This window comes from Diplotaxodon limnothrissa, linkage group LG3 (genome assembly GCF_057381915.1).
Source record: "Diplotaxodon limnothrissa isolate DT_005_m linkage group LG3, D_limnothrissa_male_GT1.1, whole genome shotgun sequence".
NCBI classification, from domain to species: Eukaryota; Metazoa; Chordata; class Actinopteri; order Cichliformes; family Cichlidae; genus Diplotaxodon; species Diplotaxodon limnothrissa.
Window position 1 is genome coordinate 65,873,691 of NC_140598.1, and position 18,830 is coordinate 65,892,520.

The 18,830-nt window shown below is 40.2% G+C and overlaps 1 protein-coding gene across 1 annotated transcript in view; it reads left to right on the top strand.

The window, feature by feature from the left end:
- Window positions 1-18,830, top strand: part of sorcs2 (sortilin-related VPS10 domain containing receptor 2) — a 381,448-nt gene that overhangs the window by 362,144 nt on the left and 474 nt on the right. Inside the window, exons 14-25 of the mRNA XM_085349748.1 lie at window positions 4,928-5,035; window positions 8,936-9,056; window positions 9,253-9,386; window positions 11,249-11,368; window positions 11,517-11,688; window positions 11,769-11,955; window positions 12,354-12,487; window positions 14,043-14,166; window positions 16,919-17,031; window positions 17,318-17,440; window positions 17,581-17,680; window positions 18,029-18,131. Coding sequence (XP_085205874.1) covers window positions 4,928-5,035; window positions 8,936-9,056; window positions 9,253-9,386; window positions 11,249-11,368; window positions 11,517-11,688; window positions 11,769-11,955; window positions 12,354-12,487; window positions 14,043-14,166; window positions 16,919-17,031; window positions 17,318-17,440; window positions 17,581-17,680; window positions 18,029-18,131 — 1,539 coding nt within the window. The remainder of the gene's footprint in view (window positions 1-4,927; window positions 5,036-8,935; window positions 9,057-9,252; window positions 9,387-11,248; window positions 11,369-11,516; window positions 11,689-11,768; window positions 11,956-12,353; window positions 12,488-14,042; window positions 14,167-16,918; window positions 17,032-17,317; window positions 17,441-17,580; window positions 17,681-18,028; window positions 18,132-18,830) is intronic.

Below are 18,830 nucleotides of genomic sequence, written 5' to 3' on the forward strand. Positions count from 1 at the left end.
ATAATTAATTAGTTTGGTGAATGAGGGAGCAGAATTTTCACTTCAGGGTTAACCCTGGATTTTCTGTACAATAAAAGAGGTTTTCTTCTTACTGGGGTAAGGTGGTGTGGTAACTTACACTGAGAGCCTTAGAGAGCAACAGATATGGATGGTTGAGTGATTCCTAGAAGATCCTTCGGACCTCTGCCAGGAGAGTAGGAGGGTCTTTCTCCTTTCTACCCATTGTTTTTTATCAGCTTTGCTTCTTTGTCTCTGTGAGGTTAAGTCAGGCCACACAGATATAATTATAGCTCTTTATTGTCAAAGGAGCTTGCAAAGAAAAGCGTCTGGACTTCTTTAAGTTGCTTGAAGACGTTTCACCTCTCATCCGAGAAGCTTCTTCAGTTCTAAGGTTAAATGGGGGAGAGTCCCAGATTTAAACCTAGTGGGAGTAACCCCCCACAGAGGGACAAAAGGACCCCCTGATTGATGATCTTTTAATCGCCTGAGCCAAGGTGTGAAAATGGGTGTGGGTCCCAATCAGCCAGGGTTTCGGGTGAGCTCATTGTGAAACCTGGCCCCACCTTATCATGCGAATTCCTGAGGTCAGATGGCCCAGGATGTGAGTGGGCGTTAAGGCGTCTGGGGAGGGAACTCAAAACTGGATTATAGATGGCAGACAGTTGGTGTCGTAAACCACCGCCTCTGTTCAAAGATGGTCGCTCACAGTGGACATAGATGGCTTCTTTCACTCCTCTTTCAAACCATCTGTCCTCTCTGTCCAAAATGTGAACATTGGCATCCTCAAAAGAGTGTCCTTTATCCTTAAGATGCAGATGGACTGCTGAGTCTTGTCCTGTGGAGGTGGCTCTTCTGTGTTGTGCCATGCGCTTGTGAAGTGGCTGTTTGGTCTCTCCAATGTAGAGGTCTGGGCATTCCTCGCTGCACTGTACAGCATACACCACATTGTTAAGTCTGTGTTTTGGCGTTTTGTCTTTCGGGTGAACCAGTTTTTGTCTGAGTGTGTTGCTGGGTCTGAAATGCACCAGGATGTCATGCTTGGAGAAAACTCTCCTGAGTTTTTCTGATACACCGGCTACATAGGGGATGACAATGTTGTTGCGTCTGTCCTTCTTATCCTCCCTCGCTGGTGTCTGATCTTCTTTTCTGTGCCTCTTTGCTGACTTTAAGAACGCCCATTTAGGATTGCCGCACGTTTTGAGTGCTTCCTTTTGAGTGGAGATTGTCAGAAAACGACTACAAGAAGACAGCTCCTTGGAAGACAGGACCAACTTCACACCCGATCAGATTTGCACACTGTTAGACCTCTGCCTTACCACAACATACTTCAAATACAACGAAGGCTTCTACAGACAAAAACATGGCTGTGCCATGGACTCCCCCGTGTCACCTATTGTAGCCAACCTTTACATGGAAGAAGTGGAAAGGAAGGCTCTTGGCTCTTTCAAAGGAAGAGTACCCAGCCACTGGTACAGATATGTAGACGACACCTGGGTCAAAATCAAGACACAAGAAGTGGAATCCTTCACTGTGCACATTAACGCTGTGGATTAAAACATCAAGTTCACCAGGGAAGACACAAAGGACGACTGTTTGCCTTTCCTGGACTGCGCTGTGCACATTGAAGAGAACGGCAACCTTAACATAGAACCGGAAGCCCACACACACGGACCAGTACCTCCTCTTTGACTCCCATCACCCTCTGGAACACAAACTTGGAGTAATTAGGACGCTTTTCTTTGCAAGCTCCTTTGACTACAATGACCTGGATGACTGAGAACCTTCACAGACATAAAGCTCTTTATTATAAAAAGAATAACTCTAAAAGAGAAAAAAGGCATTATTGCTCAACGAGTCCATCATCAGTTGCCATCTGGTCAAAGTTTCCATGGTCTTTAGGGATCGTATTTATACGTATAGAAAGCTGACAAAAAGCAGTTCATGCTATTTGCATATATCATATTTAGTTACTATGATAAGAACTGATCATGCAGGATGATGGCACTAAACCTGTCTAGTCACTGCGTTATGCCTCATTTTATGTAACTATGTGTTTTGTTAGATAGCAATGTCTTTTTTCTTTCCTCGGTCAAATGAACCAAAGTCTAAAAGAGCCTTTAGCGCCTCATTTACTATTCACTCATCCATATCACTCATACCATTATTACTGATAAATAACAAAATCATTCTGGTGAAAGACTTTTAGGGTCTCAGCATGCCTCGAATTACCTGTGATCTGCTGTCTGATCACTTTGAAGGGCAAATGTTTTTATAGTTAATCCAAATGACCAAACTCAGAGGCAAGGAATTTGGACGAACCGTCCCCTTGGCAGTTTTATTCTGCTTTCTTGTTCTAATGCCAAGAACTCTCTTGGTGGTGCCCATTAGTGTCTTTGTCCTGTAGATAATAAAACTTGAACTGTCAGAAGTCTTTCATGATGTTGCGCTTGGTTGTACACGTCAGATGTTACAAGAAGTAGTGAGTAGAAATGAAGGAACAGAGTCTGAGTGAAATTCATAGCCTGCTTACATTCACACCTCAGTACTCCTTGATTCATCAATTTTAAGGAATTAAAGTTGAAAGGCCCCAAGACGTAACTGATTCTGCCTTTGGAAAGTGGCTTCACACACTGTTAGATTAGAGAACCCTTTGTTTGACGCATAAAAAGGCCTAGCAAGGCCTAGCTTTGATGGCTTTGTATATCCATTCTGTTTTTCTTTCACAGTGCCTGTTTACCCAGTGATTATCTTATTGCACTCCTTGTTAGGACATCGTTAAAACACAGCCCGCAGAGCGAGCCACACACTGCTCGATTCAACATTGATCCCTCTCCATCACACAGTCACACTTATTCAGTACTGCTGCCACTGTTGATGGCATGAGTTGTCGGCACAGTAAATAAAGCTGGGCAGATGGCTCTTCTTGCTTGCTTCACAAACCTCATTTTAGACAGGACTAAAGAAAACTTGAATAACAGACATTTGAGTTTCACAAAAAGGATCTCATTGTGACTAAAAGCATAAAAAGCACTTAATTAGCAATGAATGCTGTATTTTGTCAATTTTCTATGTATAGACAACTTCAGTGATCCAACTTTGTTATGTATGTGCATTTTCGCACTACATAGTTTTACTTATAAAAAACAAATTACACAGTTCTTATACACATTTTTACCAATGAATTTCCATGACTTTCGAATGATGTTTCATTTAACCTACTAAAAATATCTGTTGTAAACGTATATTTCATTCTGTTAAAAATTGAGTTTTCTGTCCCACTGTCACAAGAGTTTGCTTATGAGGGGGTATCTATTATTGTAGGGTTTTTACAACATGGCATGCCTTGAGGCAACTATTGTTGTCTATAACCCTATATAGATAAAATTGAATTGAAGTGAACATGAAGGAAATCAAAAGGTACACCCTCATCTCATATTAACCAGTTTTAAATTGAACAGTTTTCTACTGCATAAGCTTTTGGGTTTTTTTTTTAAATCTAAAGTTCAAACTCCTCACTCATTGTGTGATTCAGTATCTTGTCTGGCAGCCTTGGATTAAAGAACCAACCTTCTGACTAGCAGATGATCTGCTCTGCCTCCTAAGCTACAGCCACCTTATTATCTCACTAAGATAATTCTGGTGAAAGACCATAGCTATGGAAAGCACCTAGCTGCTCCCATGTTTAGAATATCAAACATTTTGCAATCACTTTTTGTATGGTTTTTTTTTTTTTTGCCTGTCCCGTTTGGCTCTTTTGCCATCAGAATTGTTGTCTAAAGGCAAAGAAAGATGCCCAACGGATTTACTTTACCAAATTGACCACCCCAGCCTTGCCGTAATGGTCCATTTGATTCACCTTTTATTGTTTATTTTATTTTCACTTACTGAATATGGGACAGACTTGACTGGGGGAAAGAAGGGGAGAAAGAAAGAGGGAAAGAGAAACAGCTGAGAAGAGGGACGGGGGAGAAGGGCAAAAGACAAAAACCAACAGAATGGGATAAAATAAGCATTTTGTTGGTAAGAATGTGTGCAGTATCCAGTGTGTGAATGTGTGTGTGAATGGGTGGATGACTGGATATGTAAAGCGCTTTGGGGTCCTTAGGGACGAGTAAAGTGCTATACAAATACAGGCCATTTACCATTTACCATTTATCCCACATAGAAAACATGTCAAGACTCTGCAAACAAAGTATTGTTTGACCTAATATGAATGTTAGGTAGTTGATCATAACCATATTTCCATGGCTTTGCCAAAATTTTATGCGATTACTTTCAAAAATGAATTACACAAATCTTAGTTGTTTTTATCTCAAAAGACAATAATACTTTTAATTCAGAAATGTTTTAACAGAGCTACATTTCAAATATAAAACAGTACATGTGCTCTGTATTGATTCTAACGGTACATAAAATTTAGTATCTGATAAATAATTTTATCCATATTGCAGTTGGTTTAAAGAACTAATAATTTCAGTGAGTCTGCCAGGCCCGTAAACAATGGCAAACAATAGCTACAAGCTAGCTATGAGCTGAAAAAGTTACCTTAACATCTGATAGCTTTCTGAACCAAACAGAGGGACAATGTGAGAAACTGTACTGAAAATAAACTGAAATTACACCATGAAGTGGATACACCAGTTTTCTAGGATGCACTAGGTATTCAGCATTTAGCTAGTTGTGCTAATCACGCAGGTTTTAGACAGACAGTATAAAGGGCAACATAATCTAAATTCATTAAGTACCAAATGAAATCAACATTAGAAGTACCAAATGATAAGTCTAATGTTGATTTCTAGTCTTTTGATTGTTATTTAAGATTTCATTTGCTGACATCAGGGCAAGGCTCTTTTGTTATATCTGAAGACAGTTTCATGAGACTCTGCTTCTGTCTTGGTGATTCTGAACACTTCATCCTTTCCCACAGGTTCAGTATTGATGAAGGACGGACGTGGAACATTCACAACTTTACAAGCACCTCCGTGTTCGTCGATGGACTTCTGAGTGAGCCAGGAGATGAGACCCTGGTCATGACGTGAGTGAAAATTTCAATTTCAGTGCTTCTGCCAGAATGATAAAACACACTGTTCAGTTAAATTAACTGAAAAGGGTCTGAAATTTTAGGTGCCTTTTAAAAAAATACAAATTCAAACTTTCCTTTATGTAGCTGACAATATATTCTCTCATATTCCATATCTATTCAGCATTGTGGAGAAGAATTTAAATACCTTACATCTCCTACAATTTACCTTTTATTGTATCCTTAACTCTTCCTGTACTCGTATACGTTTTTAATAAGTTGTCTGAAAGGTCTACCGGGTAATAGAGTACATTTAAAGGAGCTCATTTTTCTTTTCCAATAAAGCAGTCCCCCTTTTTGGAGAGTGGCACCTAGTTTCTCTTCAGTTTCACATTAAAGCAGAGAATGATGGGAGCAGAGGACCCCTACATACTCACCTGCTGACATATTACTCCCATAGTCTGCTAAGTATTTGTGAACGCATCCTGAGCAGGCTTAGACTAGTACAGCAGTACAGGCAGCTTAGTTAGCGTCTACGGTGCTGTGCATAAGTCTTGAGCCATAAGCCCTCATTTCTTTATATACAGCTTGAAAGACAGTATTGTATGAACAGGGGTCGGATTCAGATTCGGATTTGCCACTCAGCCAAACGGCCTATGGGCGCCTGCTCATCCCAGTGAGCTAAACCAAGGCCTGAGAACCTTTACACTCTAACACAGCCTAATCACCTTCCTCTGTCTCACCATATCCCCTGCATCCTCATCTTTTACACTAACGCTCTGCTTGTCCTCCTTCACTAGGTCCATGGACCTCCTCTGTGATCGCTCTTATTTTCTTCTGCCTGGCAGCTTGATATACAGCATTATTTGTCCAAACTCTTTACTATCTCATTATTTGCCTCTCTAACATTGTCTTCAAAGTACTCAACCTGAGCCGTCTCTCTGATATACTAATTTCTAATACTGTCCATTTGGTCTCTCCCAACAAAAATTTGAGCATCAGCCTCATATTAGTTGAAACTGTCCATCTTCACTACCTCTGCTCCTTGTATTGTCACTCTTTCTCATTCACATTGCTTCTTCTGACTTTCACTCCTCTTCTCTCCAACGTATCCCTCCACCTTTCCAGGCTCTCCCACCTACTCCTCCCTACACAATCACAGTGTTAACTGTGAACATCTTTATCCACAAAGACTCCTGCCTGATTGCATCTGTCAGCTTGTCTATCACTGTTGTAAACAAGAAGGGGGTCAAAGCCAGTACCTGTTTGTAATTCCACCTGTCTCCCTGTCCTCATTCATGTCCTGGCCTCACGTACATTTCTGCCAATCCTGACTTCCTAATGCTGTAGCATAGAGTTTGGCAACCTATCATATTGTTTCTCGAAATCCTCAAAAGCATTTTGCAAAACCTTCTGACCTTTTCTGTACTTCCTGATCAGCACTTTCAAAGAAAATATTACATCTACCATCAACAGATTCATAGCTTATCGGTATCATCTTCATCAGTCTGTAATTACTATAACTCTTTTGTTCTTGAAAACTGGTACCACTACAGTTTTCGATTTCTTTGGCTTCTCACTCTATGAGTACTGAATATCAACTGCAGGTAGCTTTAGGTGCAGATGTCAGGCGTTCATATCTTTTTAGGCGTAAAGTCTGTCTTCTCTTGCTTGCTCTCTCACTCGCTCTCTCCAAATCTCTCCATCTCTAAGTTAGCAGGAGTGACACTTGTCACATCATCTTAGACTCCAGACCTTGGCACACAGATAAGACTCACTCCTAGCAGTAATCTGCTGAGAAGGGCAAAGAGATTGTCACACACACGCACAGATACACGCGCAGGCACACACACATGAGGAGGAGAGATCGAACATTCAAGCTCACTCACCATTATCAGAGATGTCAGGCACACAGCCTCTGGGCTGAGACACACTCAGACGCACACACGCACACACACACACACACACACACACACACATATATATGTGCCATCCAACTGACTCCAGCGAGATAGGGTCGGCGGCCAAGGAAGGGTGTTGAGGGCAGCTCATGTCTGATAGATTAGCCAGGGTCTATATCCTTGCCACGGAGTTTCGATTTTTGATGGCGGAGGCTGCCATCCCGTAATGAAGTCTTTGAACAGTGACTTAGCACCAAGGACAGGTGGGGAGTAGAGCTCGTCCACCACTCATACTAATAACACCCAGTCAAATATCAGGACAGCACAGGCGGGTTTCTACTGCACATACTGCTTTGTGAGATCATGAAATCACCTCATTCTGCTGCTTCTAAACCACTTGTAAGAAACATAATAGAAAACCACATCACTGGTTTGTATCTAATCACATTCTGCAACAAAACTCTCCTGAAAACAATGTACAAACATGTGTTTTCTCCTACTTAGCTCTGTTTGTTTAACAAAGGGAGCTGTTAATAAGTTTTGATTTGTGTTCACTGAGCTGATTGGACTGTTGTTTGTCCACTAACAGAAGTGTTAATGCTCTGGAGCGCCCATTCAAAAGTAGACAAAGAAATAACTAAATTAACTCCACAGCTGGTGGGAATTAATACACAAATAAAGCAATAAACATTTTTACACTGAAGTACACTGAAAGGTTTGCAGTGACCCAGCAAAATGTTGTTTACAAAATCTAGATAAGACTCACGGATGGAAATGTTAAACATGCGTTCATCCACATTACTAAGGCAGGATCTTCTCCTTGTCCTCCATAGGTGGTTTTCAGAATTTTGAAATTGGCGTATTGTGATCATAGACTGTATACAAAGATAGACAGTTTGTAGCTACTTATTAGATTAAAGACTCAAGATAAGTATTTTTGGGCAGCTGCCATGTCGTTATTTTGGAGTCAGAGGTTACCATATTTGATCAGGAGGGTGATGTCGTAAGCTATCAGCTAATATTAGCACAGATCCTGCTAATTGTTACTAAATAAGACTTCAAATTTTACCTTAGCAAAACTGAAATCCAAACTTTTTTGACAGTCTGTACCACACAGCATGGAATAATTTTAAATCAGATAATTGCTTTAAAAATCCTCCAAATTTAAGAAGCAGGATAATCCGTATTTGACCAAATCAAACAAGTAAGAGCAAGAAGAACAACAGAGGTAAAAAGTGGAACATCAGCATATGTGAATCTGCAGCCGAGACATCTGTCACTACCTTTTAACGACGCTGGTAAAGACAACATTAGTCTTGCTTGCGCGGCACTCCAACGAAGTGATTGCAAGCCAATAACATATGTCAGAGTGACTGATTTGAGTCACATCAGTATGCTTAAAAATGTTCTAACAGACACACACAGATTAAACAGCTGAGTTCAGTAATGGGAATATGGCGCATCACCTGTGATTTCCTGTAGAACACCACCATCTAGTGGAAAGGATGGGGAACTGTGACTTTGCTAAAAGGCTTTATCACTTGAGCTACATTTCCAATAGAGATACAATCCATTTGTAAAGCTGCAAGATGGTTTAGGTAAAGATTATCTCAGTGTTGCCCCTTGCATCATACACAATAATGCCACAATAATGCTGTAAAATAAATACTTACATTTTAAAACTGCCACTCTGTGTTTTAGAAAAGCACATGTTGTGAATTACCAGTCTTAGAATAATTAATGAAGTTGCTGCTGTTTGTGTCAGGTGTGTAAGTGAGTGCAACTCAGTGACTCTGAGGAAACACAGAGGAAAGAATCTAACAAACAGCTGGAAGCAAGAACGTTGTTAATGTTTTATCAAACAAGCAGAACATTAAGGAAATATCCTGTCTTTACCATTTAGGTGTTGATGCTAAAAAATGAAAAAAGCCTGATGTTCAGACTTTCCTTTGTGCCGACAAAAAAAGGCTTTTTTCGTTATACTGCGTGTGTGTGTGTGTGTGTTTTCTTGCAGTGTGTTTGGCCACATCAGCTATAGGTCAGACTGGGAGCTGGTGAAAGTGGACTTTAGGCAGTCTTTTCCCCGTCAGTGCACTGAGTCTGATTATGACTCCTGGCAGTTCACAGATCAGAAGGTAATGCACACGGACTCACACAGAGATGCAGCACATTCACATGATTTAAGCTGTGTTATAGATTCTAGCTTTTTGAAGTTTCCAAGGGAAATTATCTATTTCTAAGGTCATGGCTCTCGAGCTGTGTTTGGTTGTATCAGATTGTACAAACATATAAGTGGCTACAGAGTGTGCACATGGATTTTATCACCCTTAGGAGGAAAAGTGCATTATGGGCCAGGAGCGGACGTTCAGGAAGAGGAAGGACACTGCATTCTGCATAAAAGGAAAAAGCTACACATCAGCTCTGACCAACAAACCCTGCCAGTGTACTGAGAAAGACTACAACTGGTAAATATGCACTGAACTGGTTTCAGATTACATCATATTTCCTCTATTATTGTATCTGAAAGTAGAATGCGGAAACAAAAGCAAATGTATTGTTTATAAATGCAAATAAAGGACACTGTGCACACTACAGGGTGGGCCATTTATATGGAAAACACCATAATAACATGGGAATGGTTGGTGATATTAAAGTCCTGTTTGTGGCACATTAGTATATGTGAGGTGGCAAACTCCTCAAGATGGGTGGTGACCATGGTGGCCGTTTAGAAGTCGGCCATCTTGGATACAACTTTTGTTTTTTCAATAGGAAGAGGGCCATGTGACACATCAAACTTATTGGTAATGTCACAAGAAAAACAATGGTGTGCTTGGTTTCAATGTAACTTTATTCTTTCATGAGTTACTTACAAGTTTCTGACCACTTATAAAATGTGTTCAATGTGCTGCATTGTGTTAGATTGTCAATGCAACCTTCTTCTCCCACTTTTCACACACTGATAGCAACACCACAGGAGAAATGCCAGCACAGGCATCCAGTATCCGTAGTTTCAGGTGCTTCACATCTCGTATCTTCACACCATAGACAATTGCCTTCAGATGGCGCCAAAGATAAAAGTCTAAGGGGGTCAGATCGGGAGACCTTCGGGCCACCACGACCAATCCACTTTCCAGGAAACTGTTCATCTAGGAATGCTCGGACCTGGCACCCATAATGTGGTGGAGCACCATCTTGCTGGAAAAACTCAGGGAACATGCCAGCTTCAGTGCACAAAGAGGGAAACACATCATCATGTAGCAATTTCAAATATCCAGTGGCCTTGAGGTTTCCATTGATGAAGAATGGACCCACTATCGTTGTACCCCATATACCACACCAAACCATCACTTTTGTTGGTCCAACAGTCTTGGAGGGATCCATCCAATATGGGTTAGTGTCAGACCAATAGCGGTGGTTTTGTTTGTTAACTTCACCATTCACATAAAAGTTTGCCTCATCTCTGAACAAAATCTTCTGCGTGAACTGAGGGTCCTGTTCCAGTTTTTGTTTTGCCCATTCTGCAAATTCTGTGCGCCGATCTGGGTCATCCTCGTTGAGATGCTGCAGTAGCTGGATTTTGTAAGGGTGCCGTTTGTGAGAAGCTAATATCCGCCGAAGGGATGTTCAACTAATGCCACTCTCCAGTGAGATGCGGCGAGTGCTACGCTGTGGGCTCTTGCTGAATGAAGCTAGGACAGCCACTGATGTTTCTTCATTAGTAACAGTTTGCTTGCGTCCACATTTTGGCAAAAATCACGAAACTTAGCAAGCAGTTTGCTGACTGTAGCATGGGAGATGGGTGGTCCCGTAGGGTGTCTTGCATTGAAATCTGCTGCAATGACCCGGTTACTGCGTTCACCAGATATCAACACAATTTCGATCCGCTCCTCACGTGTTAACCTCTTCGACATGTCAATGACTGTGAACAAAGAGAAACTTGTAAATAACTCATGAAAGAATAAAGTTACGTGGAAACCAAGCACACCATTGTTTTTCTTGTGACATTACCAATAAGTTTGATGTGTCACATGGCCTATTGAAAAAACAAAAGTTGTATCCAAGATGGCCGACTTCTAAATGGCCACCATGGTCACCACCCACCTCGAGGAGTTTGCCCCTTCACATATACTAATGTGCCACAAACAGGACTTTAATATCACCAACCATTCCCATGTTATTACGGTGTATCCATATAAATGGCCCACCCTGTACTTCATGCTGTGTTATCTTTGAGGCCTTTACTTTTTCAAGTATTTGCTCAGACCAGCATAACTTTCTTGCTTAGTGAACAGTTATTAATTTTTATGATGCTGAAATGTCTTTGTAGTGATTATGGATTCGAGCAATCACACATGGAAACTGACCGCTGCATTGCTGACTTCTGGTATGATCCAGATTCACCACCTGAAGACTGCCACCTAGGACAGACCTACATGTCCAGCACTGGGTCTGTTCTTGTTGATTTTACGTTTTCTCCAACCCAGCTCCAGCTCTGTCTCAAGTTCACACCTACCAGCATTGTTATTCACTCTCTAATCTTGCTTTCAGTAAGAGTGCACGCCTGACTTCACACTCTGTCCTCTGCTGTGTTTCAGCTACAGGAAGATGATATCTAACTCATGTGAAGGGGAGCCAAACAAGCAGCAGAGCTCTAAAAAGCACAGCTGCCCCCTGCTCGCGCCTAAAGGATTACGAGTTGGCATAAAAGGGCAGATGCTGGCTGTGGCACCTGGGGATGACATCACATTCACTGTCCACCAGGAGCAGGTAGGACAAAAGTTGTTTTCTTTTTACTTTTTCCTCATTTATTCAGTTTCAGTTTGTTGAACATTATCTTTCTTTAACAGGGTGACACCAGCAGCACCAAGTATCAGGTGGATCTTGGTGATGGGGTACGGACAATTTACCAGAACCTGACTGTGACTGATGAACCCATCCAGCACCGTTATGAAAATCCAGGCATTTACAAGGTCAAAGTGAAGGCTGAGAATATGGCTGGACACGATGAGGCTACCATGTACATCCAGGTCACAGGTTGGGTTTCCTGGTGAACTTCCTTGTCTTTTAATTAGACAGCCTCTAAAATGTATTTTCTTTCTTGGAGGTGGAGTTTTTGCTGATGTCTCATCACTGAAGCTCACACTGCCTGTCACAAACATCTATACTCATTTGTCCTGAATTTCTATTAATACCTAGCAGGGAAAAAACGTGATGAAATCATCTTTTGCCAGTTGGTTCGCTCCTCTCATATCTGTCTAGCTTTGCCAAATATGGTGGAGACCGTTCTGAATCTCACTTCATTTTTCACTTCTTATTTGTCAGTTAGAAATGTTCTAATTCTACTGACACGAACTTTAATATTTAACATGGTAGCTGAGGCCTGTAGAGTCTGACCCTTTCTTATTATTTTAATAGAATTTCATTTCTTGTAGCCCCACTACAGGAAGTACACCTAGAAGTGGTTCCCATTGCTGGGAGAAACCATGAGGTCAATCTCACTGCTACTGTCCTTCCCAGTGAGGCCAACCTGACTGTCTTTTACTGGTGGATAGGAGACAGCATGCAGGTAAAGGAAAAACTTCAATTGTCATTCATTTATAAATTCATTTCTAACTGTAAAATCTGTGGAATTCCATTAAAATTGCGTTAGTTCAGCTAAGTAACTAAGGATTGAATACAGAGTGGTGTACAAACAAACGTGAAAAGTGGTGATTAAGAGGAAGAAACAGTGTGTCATGAGAAGCACTCCCCAGCACTTTAGGCCTGATGCTGGAAACTAAACTAAAACTTCATCAAAAAAAGAAATCTCTAAGACTGATCTAAACTGAGAGCTGGTTCCATAGAAGAGGGACCTGCAAGCTGAAGGCTCTGCCTCCCATTCTACGTTTAAATACCGTAGCAACAACAAAAAACCCAGCAAACAATAATAAATAATAGCAGCAGCAGACTACATGGTGCCTAAGCCAAGTTGCTGTATAATGAGCCCAAAGAATCACCTAATTGTCAACTGGGTTTGACAATTGGTATGAGGTGTTTGTGCTGAAATGTTTGGTTTTTATGTATTATGCATTATGGCCAAACATATGCACTTTAGTCACATATGTCCAAAAAACACAGTTGCTGAAGTGTTGTAGTTTGTTCAGATAAAATTTTGCAAAGATAATGAGTGCTGCTATGTTCTTTCTAGAAAGAGGCTTTCTCCTGGGAACCCTTCCAGACACACTGTACTTGTTCAGTCTTTTTCTAAATCTTGAATTTAACATGGTAGCTGAGGCCTGTAGAGTCTGAGATGTAGTTCTTGGATTGTTTTTTTGCTTGGTTGGTTGTTTTGGTGGTTTTTGCACTTTCTCTGAGCATTGCACTGTAACCTTTGGGTGAATTTCCCAAGATCTCTACTACTAGGAAGAATGTCTTGAATTTATTCCACTTCTTCCTCCAGACCAGAAAACTGCCAAAAAAATGTGATTTTGTGGCCGTGGTTGGGTTCCCGAATTAAATTAATGACGTGCATTTAATTTGCAGCCCCCCGTGGCTACTTATCTTTTTAATTCCCAAGGAACTAGTAAGGGTGTACTTAAATTTGACACTCTGATTGTGCATTTTGGATAAGGTTTTGTTCAATAAACAATGACACAGCATTATAGGAAATGTTTTGTACTTTGCCTGAAGTTTTATTTATTTAATTTTAAGACCTGGTAAAGAACAGATGATTTTTATTATGTTCTGATATGTATAAACTTTTCAGTTTCTTTTTACAGTGACAAAGAGACCAAAATTTGTGTAGCTGCTAAGTATTAACTAGTTACATTGTGCACTGCCTTCTTGCTATTGGTTGCTGGACCCAGAGTACAATATGGGGGGTTTCTTGTTAGGGTTCCTCGCTTGGAACAATTGCAATACCAATTTTAATTTAAGCTATGAGCAAATTTGTGGCCCAGTGACTATAGCAATGAATTAAAATAGTCTCAAAATTTATTATGCACAGCAGGTTTCATATTGCATAGGTTTATTAAATAAACCCAAAAATGTTCTGAATATTTCTGACCTCCAGACCTCCATTTTTTTGTTTTTCCAGATGTTCCACATGTTTTTATCACTAATACTGTGAATTTTTCCTGCAGCCCATCCTGACTCTGCAGAACAACCTTCTGACTCGTTTCCCAGGAACAGGCAAAGTCTCAGTCACGGTACAGGCCACAAACAGCCGATCCATGGTGCAGGACACAAGAACTGTCCGAGTTTACGGTAACGTATGTTTGTATGTGCTAAGAGGTGAAGAGAAAGAGGTTATTATATCAAAGGTTCTGAGAAAGTTACATTTGTCTGTTGGCCAAAATAGAATTACAATATTCATTTTAATTCAATTCTTCAATTCAATTTTATTTATACAGCGGCAAATCACAACAACAGTCATTTCAAGGCACTATTGTCAGAAAAACCCAACCCCATATGACCCCCTACGAGCAAGCTCAGGGTGGGGCGGTTATCTGCCACGATTGGTTGGGGAGAGAGAAGGAGGACAGGATCAAAGACATGTTGTGGAAGTGAGCCAGAGATTACAGTATTTTTTTCGAGTGGTTAAACACATTTCTCGAAACTATGCCTCGTATTCTCAAAACAGTAAACACAAATCCATAACGTCTCACCCAATTTCCCAAACATCGTATTTTCAGGTCAAAATGAAGCTCTACACTCAAAACCATTCACTTGCTGAAAAAACAAATTTTGCCCACAGACATAACACACAAGGCCTCAAACACACACACTACAACATAGTCTTACACATTGGTGCAATAAATTAAAAACAATATTTCCAGAACTGGCAAGTCATGTTGCTTGTGGTTCTTCCCCTCAAAAACCTTTTCACATGATGAAGACAAAAGACACAACCAATGCGTCTCCTTTTGGTCAGGTTAAAACCTGACTAACACAATAGAGTTACCCTGAACCACAGTTTAAGAGTGCACAAATGGCAGCATAAACTATCATGCTGTGATGTAACACAATACTTCATACAATATCAGAACTCACTTGTTGGTTTTTCACTCTTTCAGACTATCATTCAAAAGAACCAATCTATGCCAGTTTCATCTGGAATTGGTTCTTTCGGAGGATGTGGTCAATATGGAGAGGCTAATGGCATTTATCCCTCGAAAATTATGATCATCCTCAATCAATCTCCTCCTCGCAGGGGGATTACATTAGTGGCATCTTCCATGTTTACAAGCTCCCTCTCTTGCTCCTCTGACAATTTAACCGGCCTCCACCAGGTGGTCCCCTCTGTGTCCTACAAAAAAATAGAAGCACTCATTTACTGTAACTGTCAAATAACCTTTTTCAGGACAAAAATGGAAACATACTGAAACTCAAAAAACTTGAGTTCAGTAACTCAAAAGTTACTGAAGTTACTGTACAGAACAGTCTTACACCTACCTGTTTTCCTCCCTGAAGGTTCTGATGATGGAGGCAACAGTGAAGCGACTCAAATTTGGCTGTACTCGTTGCCCAGCCTCCCTCATAGTCATACCATAAACAAGGACACAGTCAACTAAAGTGGCTCGAAATTCATCCAAGACCGCTTGTCTCCTTGCCCTAGCTCTTCCCCTTCCTTGTCGCTGTTGTCCTAGACCTCCTTCTCCTCTGCCTCCTCCTCCTCCTCCTCCACCTCCTCTTCCCTGATGTCCTAGACCTCCTTCGCCTCCTCCTCCTCGACCTTTCAGACCCGGATGAGCTGACTTTGGCCCTCAAAGTTTCTGATTGGTGTGTGATACATTTTGACTCTTAGTGTTTCCACTAATTGAGTTCAAGCTGTGCTGACTTAAGTCAACATCATTGAATGCTAGTGCTTTCAAAATGACTACATGGCGTAAGCACTGAAAATCAAAGGGATTTGTGTGTAAAGTTTTCCAATAACAGTTCACCAAATCTGACTCATGTATTAAAGCAGGGTATTTCCCTGCACTAAATTCCCCTGTGTTTATAGTTCAGGGAAATGGGTGTGCTTTTTTAAAAATAGCATTATGGTTTTGAAATTTGAGTTCAAAAGATAGTGTTTAAGCAATCGAGAAAAACTGTAATAACAAGTATGTTTCAGTGCAGAGAGGTCATTCATTCTTGCTAACATAAACAATGCTGTTAGCTTAAATTTAATGCACATGTTCATTCTTTCTTTTGGATAAGGTAGTTAAGAAAAATCTGAAAAAAATTGAATTCAGATCTTTGTCCTACTGTAGGCTTTTTCTCATAGCTTTCAACCACATCTCGGCTTCTACTGTTGAGAGTGAGCTTTCAACATTCTTAAATTTTTCAGTCAGAGTTCGGATAGTAAAGTCAAAACTTAAAAGCTATTCCTGGTCTAAGAGTCACTGAGACAAACAGAGACAAATTTGCTGCCTGTTATTGTAGGGTCTGCCTTACAATATAAAACGCCTTGAGGTGACTGTTGTTGAGATTTGGCGCTGTACAAATAAAATTGAATTGACATTTTTCCATCTTTGGAAAATATTGTATGATCTCATGATTTTATTGCTGGTGTATCAGAGTTAGCAAGTTAGAATTCATTTGACAAAGAGATGTGCTTGTTTTATTTATAAGCAAGCTTTAATATTTGAAGATAGAGGGAGTTTATTTTAGTTTAACTCGGATTTTTTTACTGTCTGAACTCAAGTACATTTTAACTAGCTTTTTGCTTTGGTTTCATTATGTTGCTCAAATTATTTTGTGATTTTTGTACACAGTTTTATACATATTTGAAATGCTGCTTCTCAACAAGCTACACTACTTCTATTAGTTCATGCAAAAAAATACACATATGGATAGGCAGACTGATTTCTTTACCACATATGTTCCCACCAAGGTGTTACACATCAGTCCAAACAGCGTAATGTGTAGGTATTTGCAATTTCTTTTTAATTTTATTTATTTGCTAAAATAATATTTTAGGTTTTATTTGATCAATTTAAATCATAGCCATGATGCTTGTTGACTGCTCCTGCAGATAACTTCCAAGTCATCCCTCTGAGCTTCAGCAGAAACCTAGACAGATTCAATCCAAATATCCCAGAGTGGAGAGATGACATTGGCCAGGTGGTCACCAAAATACTGGCTAAGGTAGGTCTTTAAAGAGAATGGATGGTAGTGTCACGCAACCTAACTTCTTGTCTTTTCATAGCGCACAGTCCAGTCTAATGTCTGGTACTCCTATAAAAATACAAAACATAAAAGTATTACTGTTAGATAATGATAGTCCATGTTATAATCACATAATAATAATATAATCATAGTTAGCATGCTAACCTTTGCTGATTAACACTAAACACTGTAGGATATGAATTATACAGTTATTGGATTAGTGCAGATTTAAGACATGACTGGCATTTTCATCTTGTGGCCCCAGATTACAGGTGTACCTCAGAATTCCCTAGTTACTGTGGTCAAACCAGGTCTCCCCACCTCTGCCAACCTGTATGTTCTCCCACTGGACACCAAACCAGCCAAGAGAAGCTTGTTTGTAGATAAGGTATGTGATCACTGATAATAAACATATCCAATGCCTGAACACGGGTGGTGGCATGTTTTACTCTGTGGAGACACAGACTAGCAAGTTTGTTTTTTATAAGTAACATCAGTTACATTTAATACACTTAATCTCATCTTTAGCGTATTCCAGCCATCATTCAGGTCTTCAACGACAACAACGTCAGCTTTGTGATACGAGGAGGCCTACAGGTGCTCGTGATGCTAGCTGACCCAAATGCAGGTATATTTTGGTACATGTATTTTGCACTTCAGTACATATTAAGTGAAGTTTGTAAATGTATACAGTATTTTAAATGATAATTGCATCCTATTGGTTTATTTCCAAGAACTAGGTTATATTACTAAAGACTCAACAGTTACAGAGGCAGAGAATGGTGCGTTGATAAATAATATACCTGCTTTCTCTATAAATGCAATTAGCATCACCAGCTTAGTCTTTGGTTTGACTCCTGGGCCTTTCTTTTTCCTGCATCCGGGTCTGTTGGTGTTGTGCTCTGCTGTGTTTTCACCTTTTGTCCTTTGATTGTAGAAATGTGATGCATTCTTTACTGTGTGCTCATCAATCCAGGCTACCATGGAGCAGCTGGAAGTGCCGGTGTTTGGACTCTAGCTGTCATTTTCCTCATTGGTCTTATTGCTACTGGCGCCTTTATCCTCTATAAGTTCAAAAGGTGAGTCATGTATTTTACAGTGCTGTCACCTTAACGACGTAGGCACAAAAAAACCTGACAAAGAATGGAAATCAAACGTTGAAAGAAAAACTCATGAGGTGAGCTCTAAAGTCAGTAGTTTTGTACAGTAACATAATATTTGTAATATTGCCTCTGTGCACCACTGCAGTGGATTGTAAATGAAACAATTAAGATGTAATTGAAATGCAGACTTTCAGCTTCACAAGCTAGGTGAGGGCTATTCTTTCATTATTCCATGATAAATTAAGCAGAATGCAGAGAGACCCACTTACAAGCAGTAACTGAAGGCAGCTGAACTAAAGTCTAAGTGGAGTATCTCAAGAGATACACCACACAGCATCTGGTGAAATCACCCTGGATTTTCTAAGCCTCTGAAAATGAAGGACTGTGTCTAAACATGGCTTTAACTCCTACACAATAAATGTAATACTTCTGTTAAACGTCCTCAATTAAAGCTGAAAATCTGAATTTTAATTGTAACCTGACTATTTAAAATCCATTGTGGGTAGTGTGGAAATCCATCAAATGTTCAGGTTCCATACCAAAGTAAGTGACACAAATTGAAACATCCCTTAAGTTAGATTGCTACAATATTGAAATTTTGTAATGATGTGCATGAACTAAAATGTATCCATCTGTCCAGTATCTTTAGCTACCACCAGCTATTTTAATAAAAAT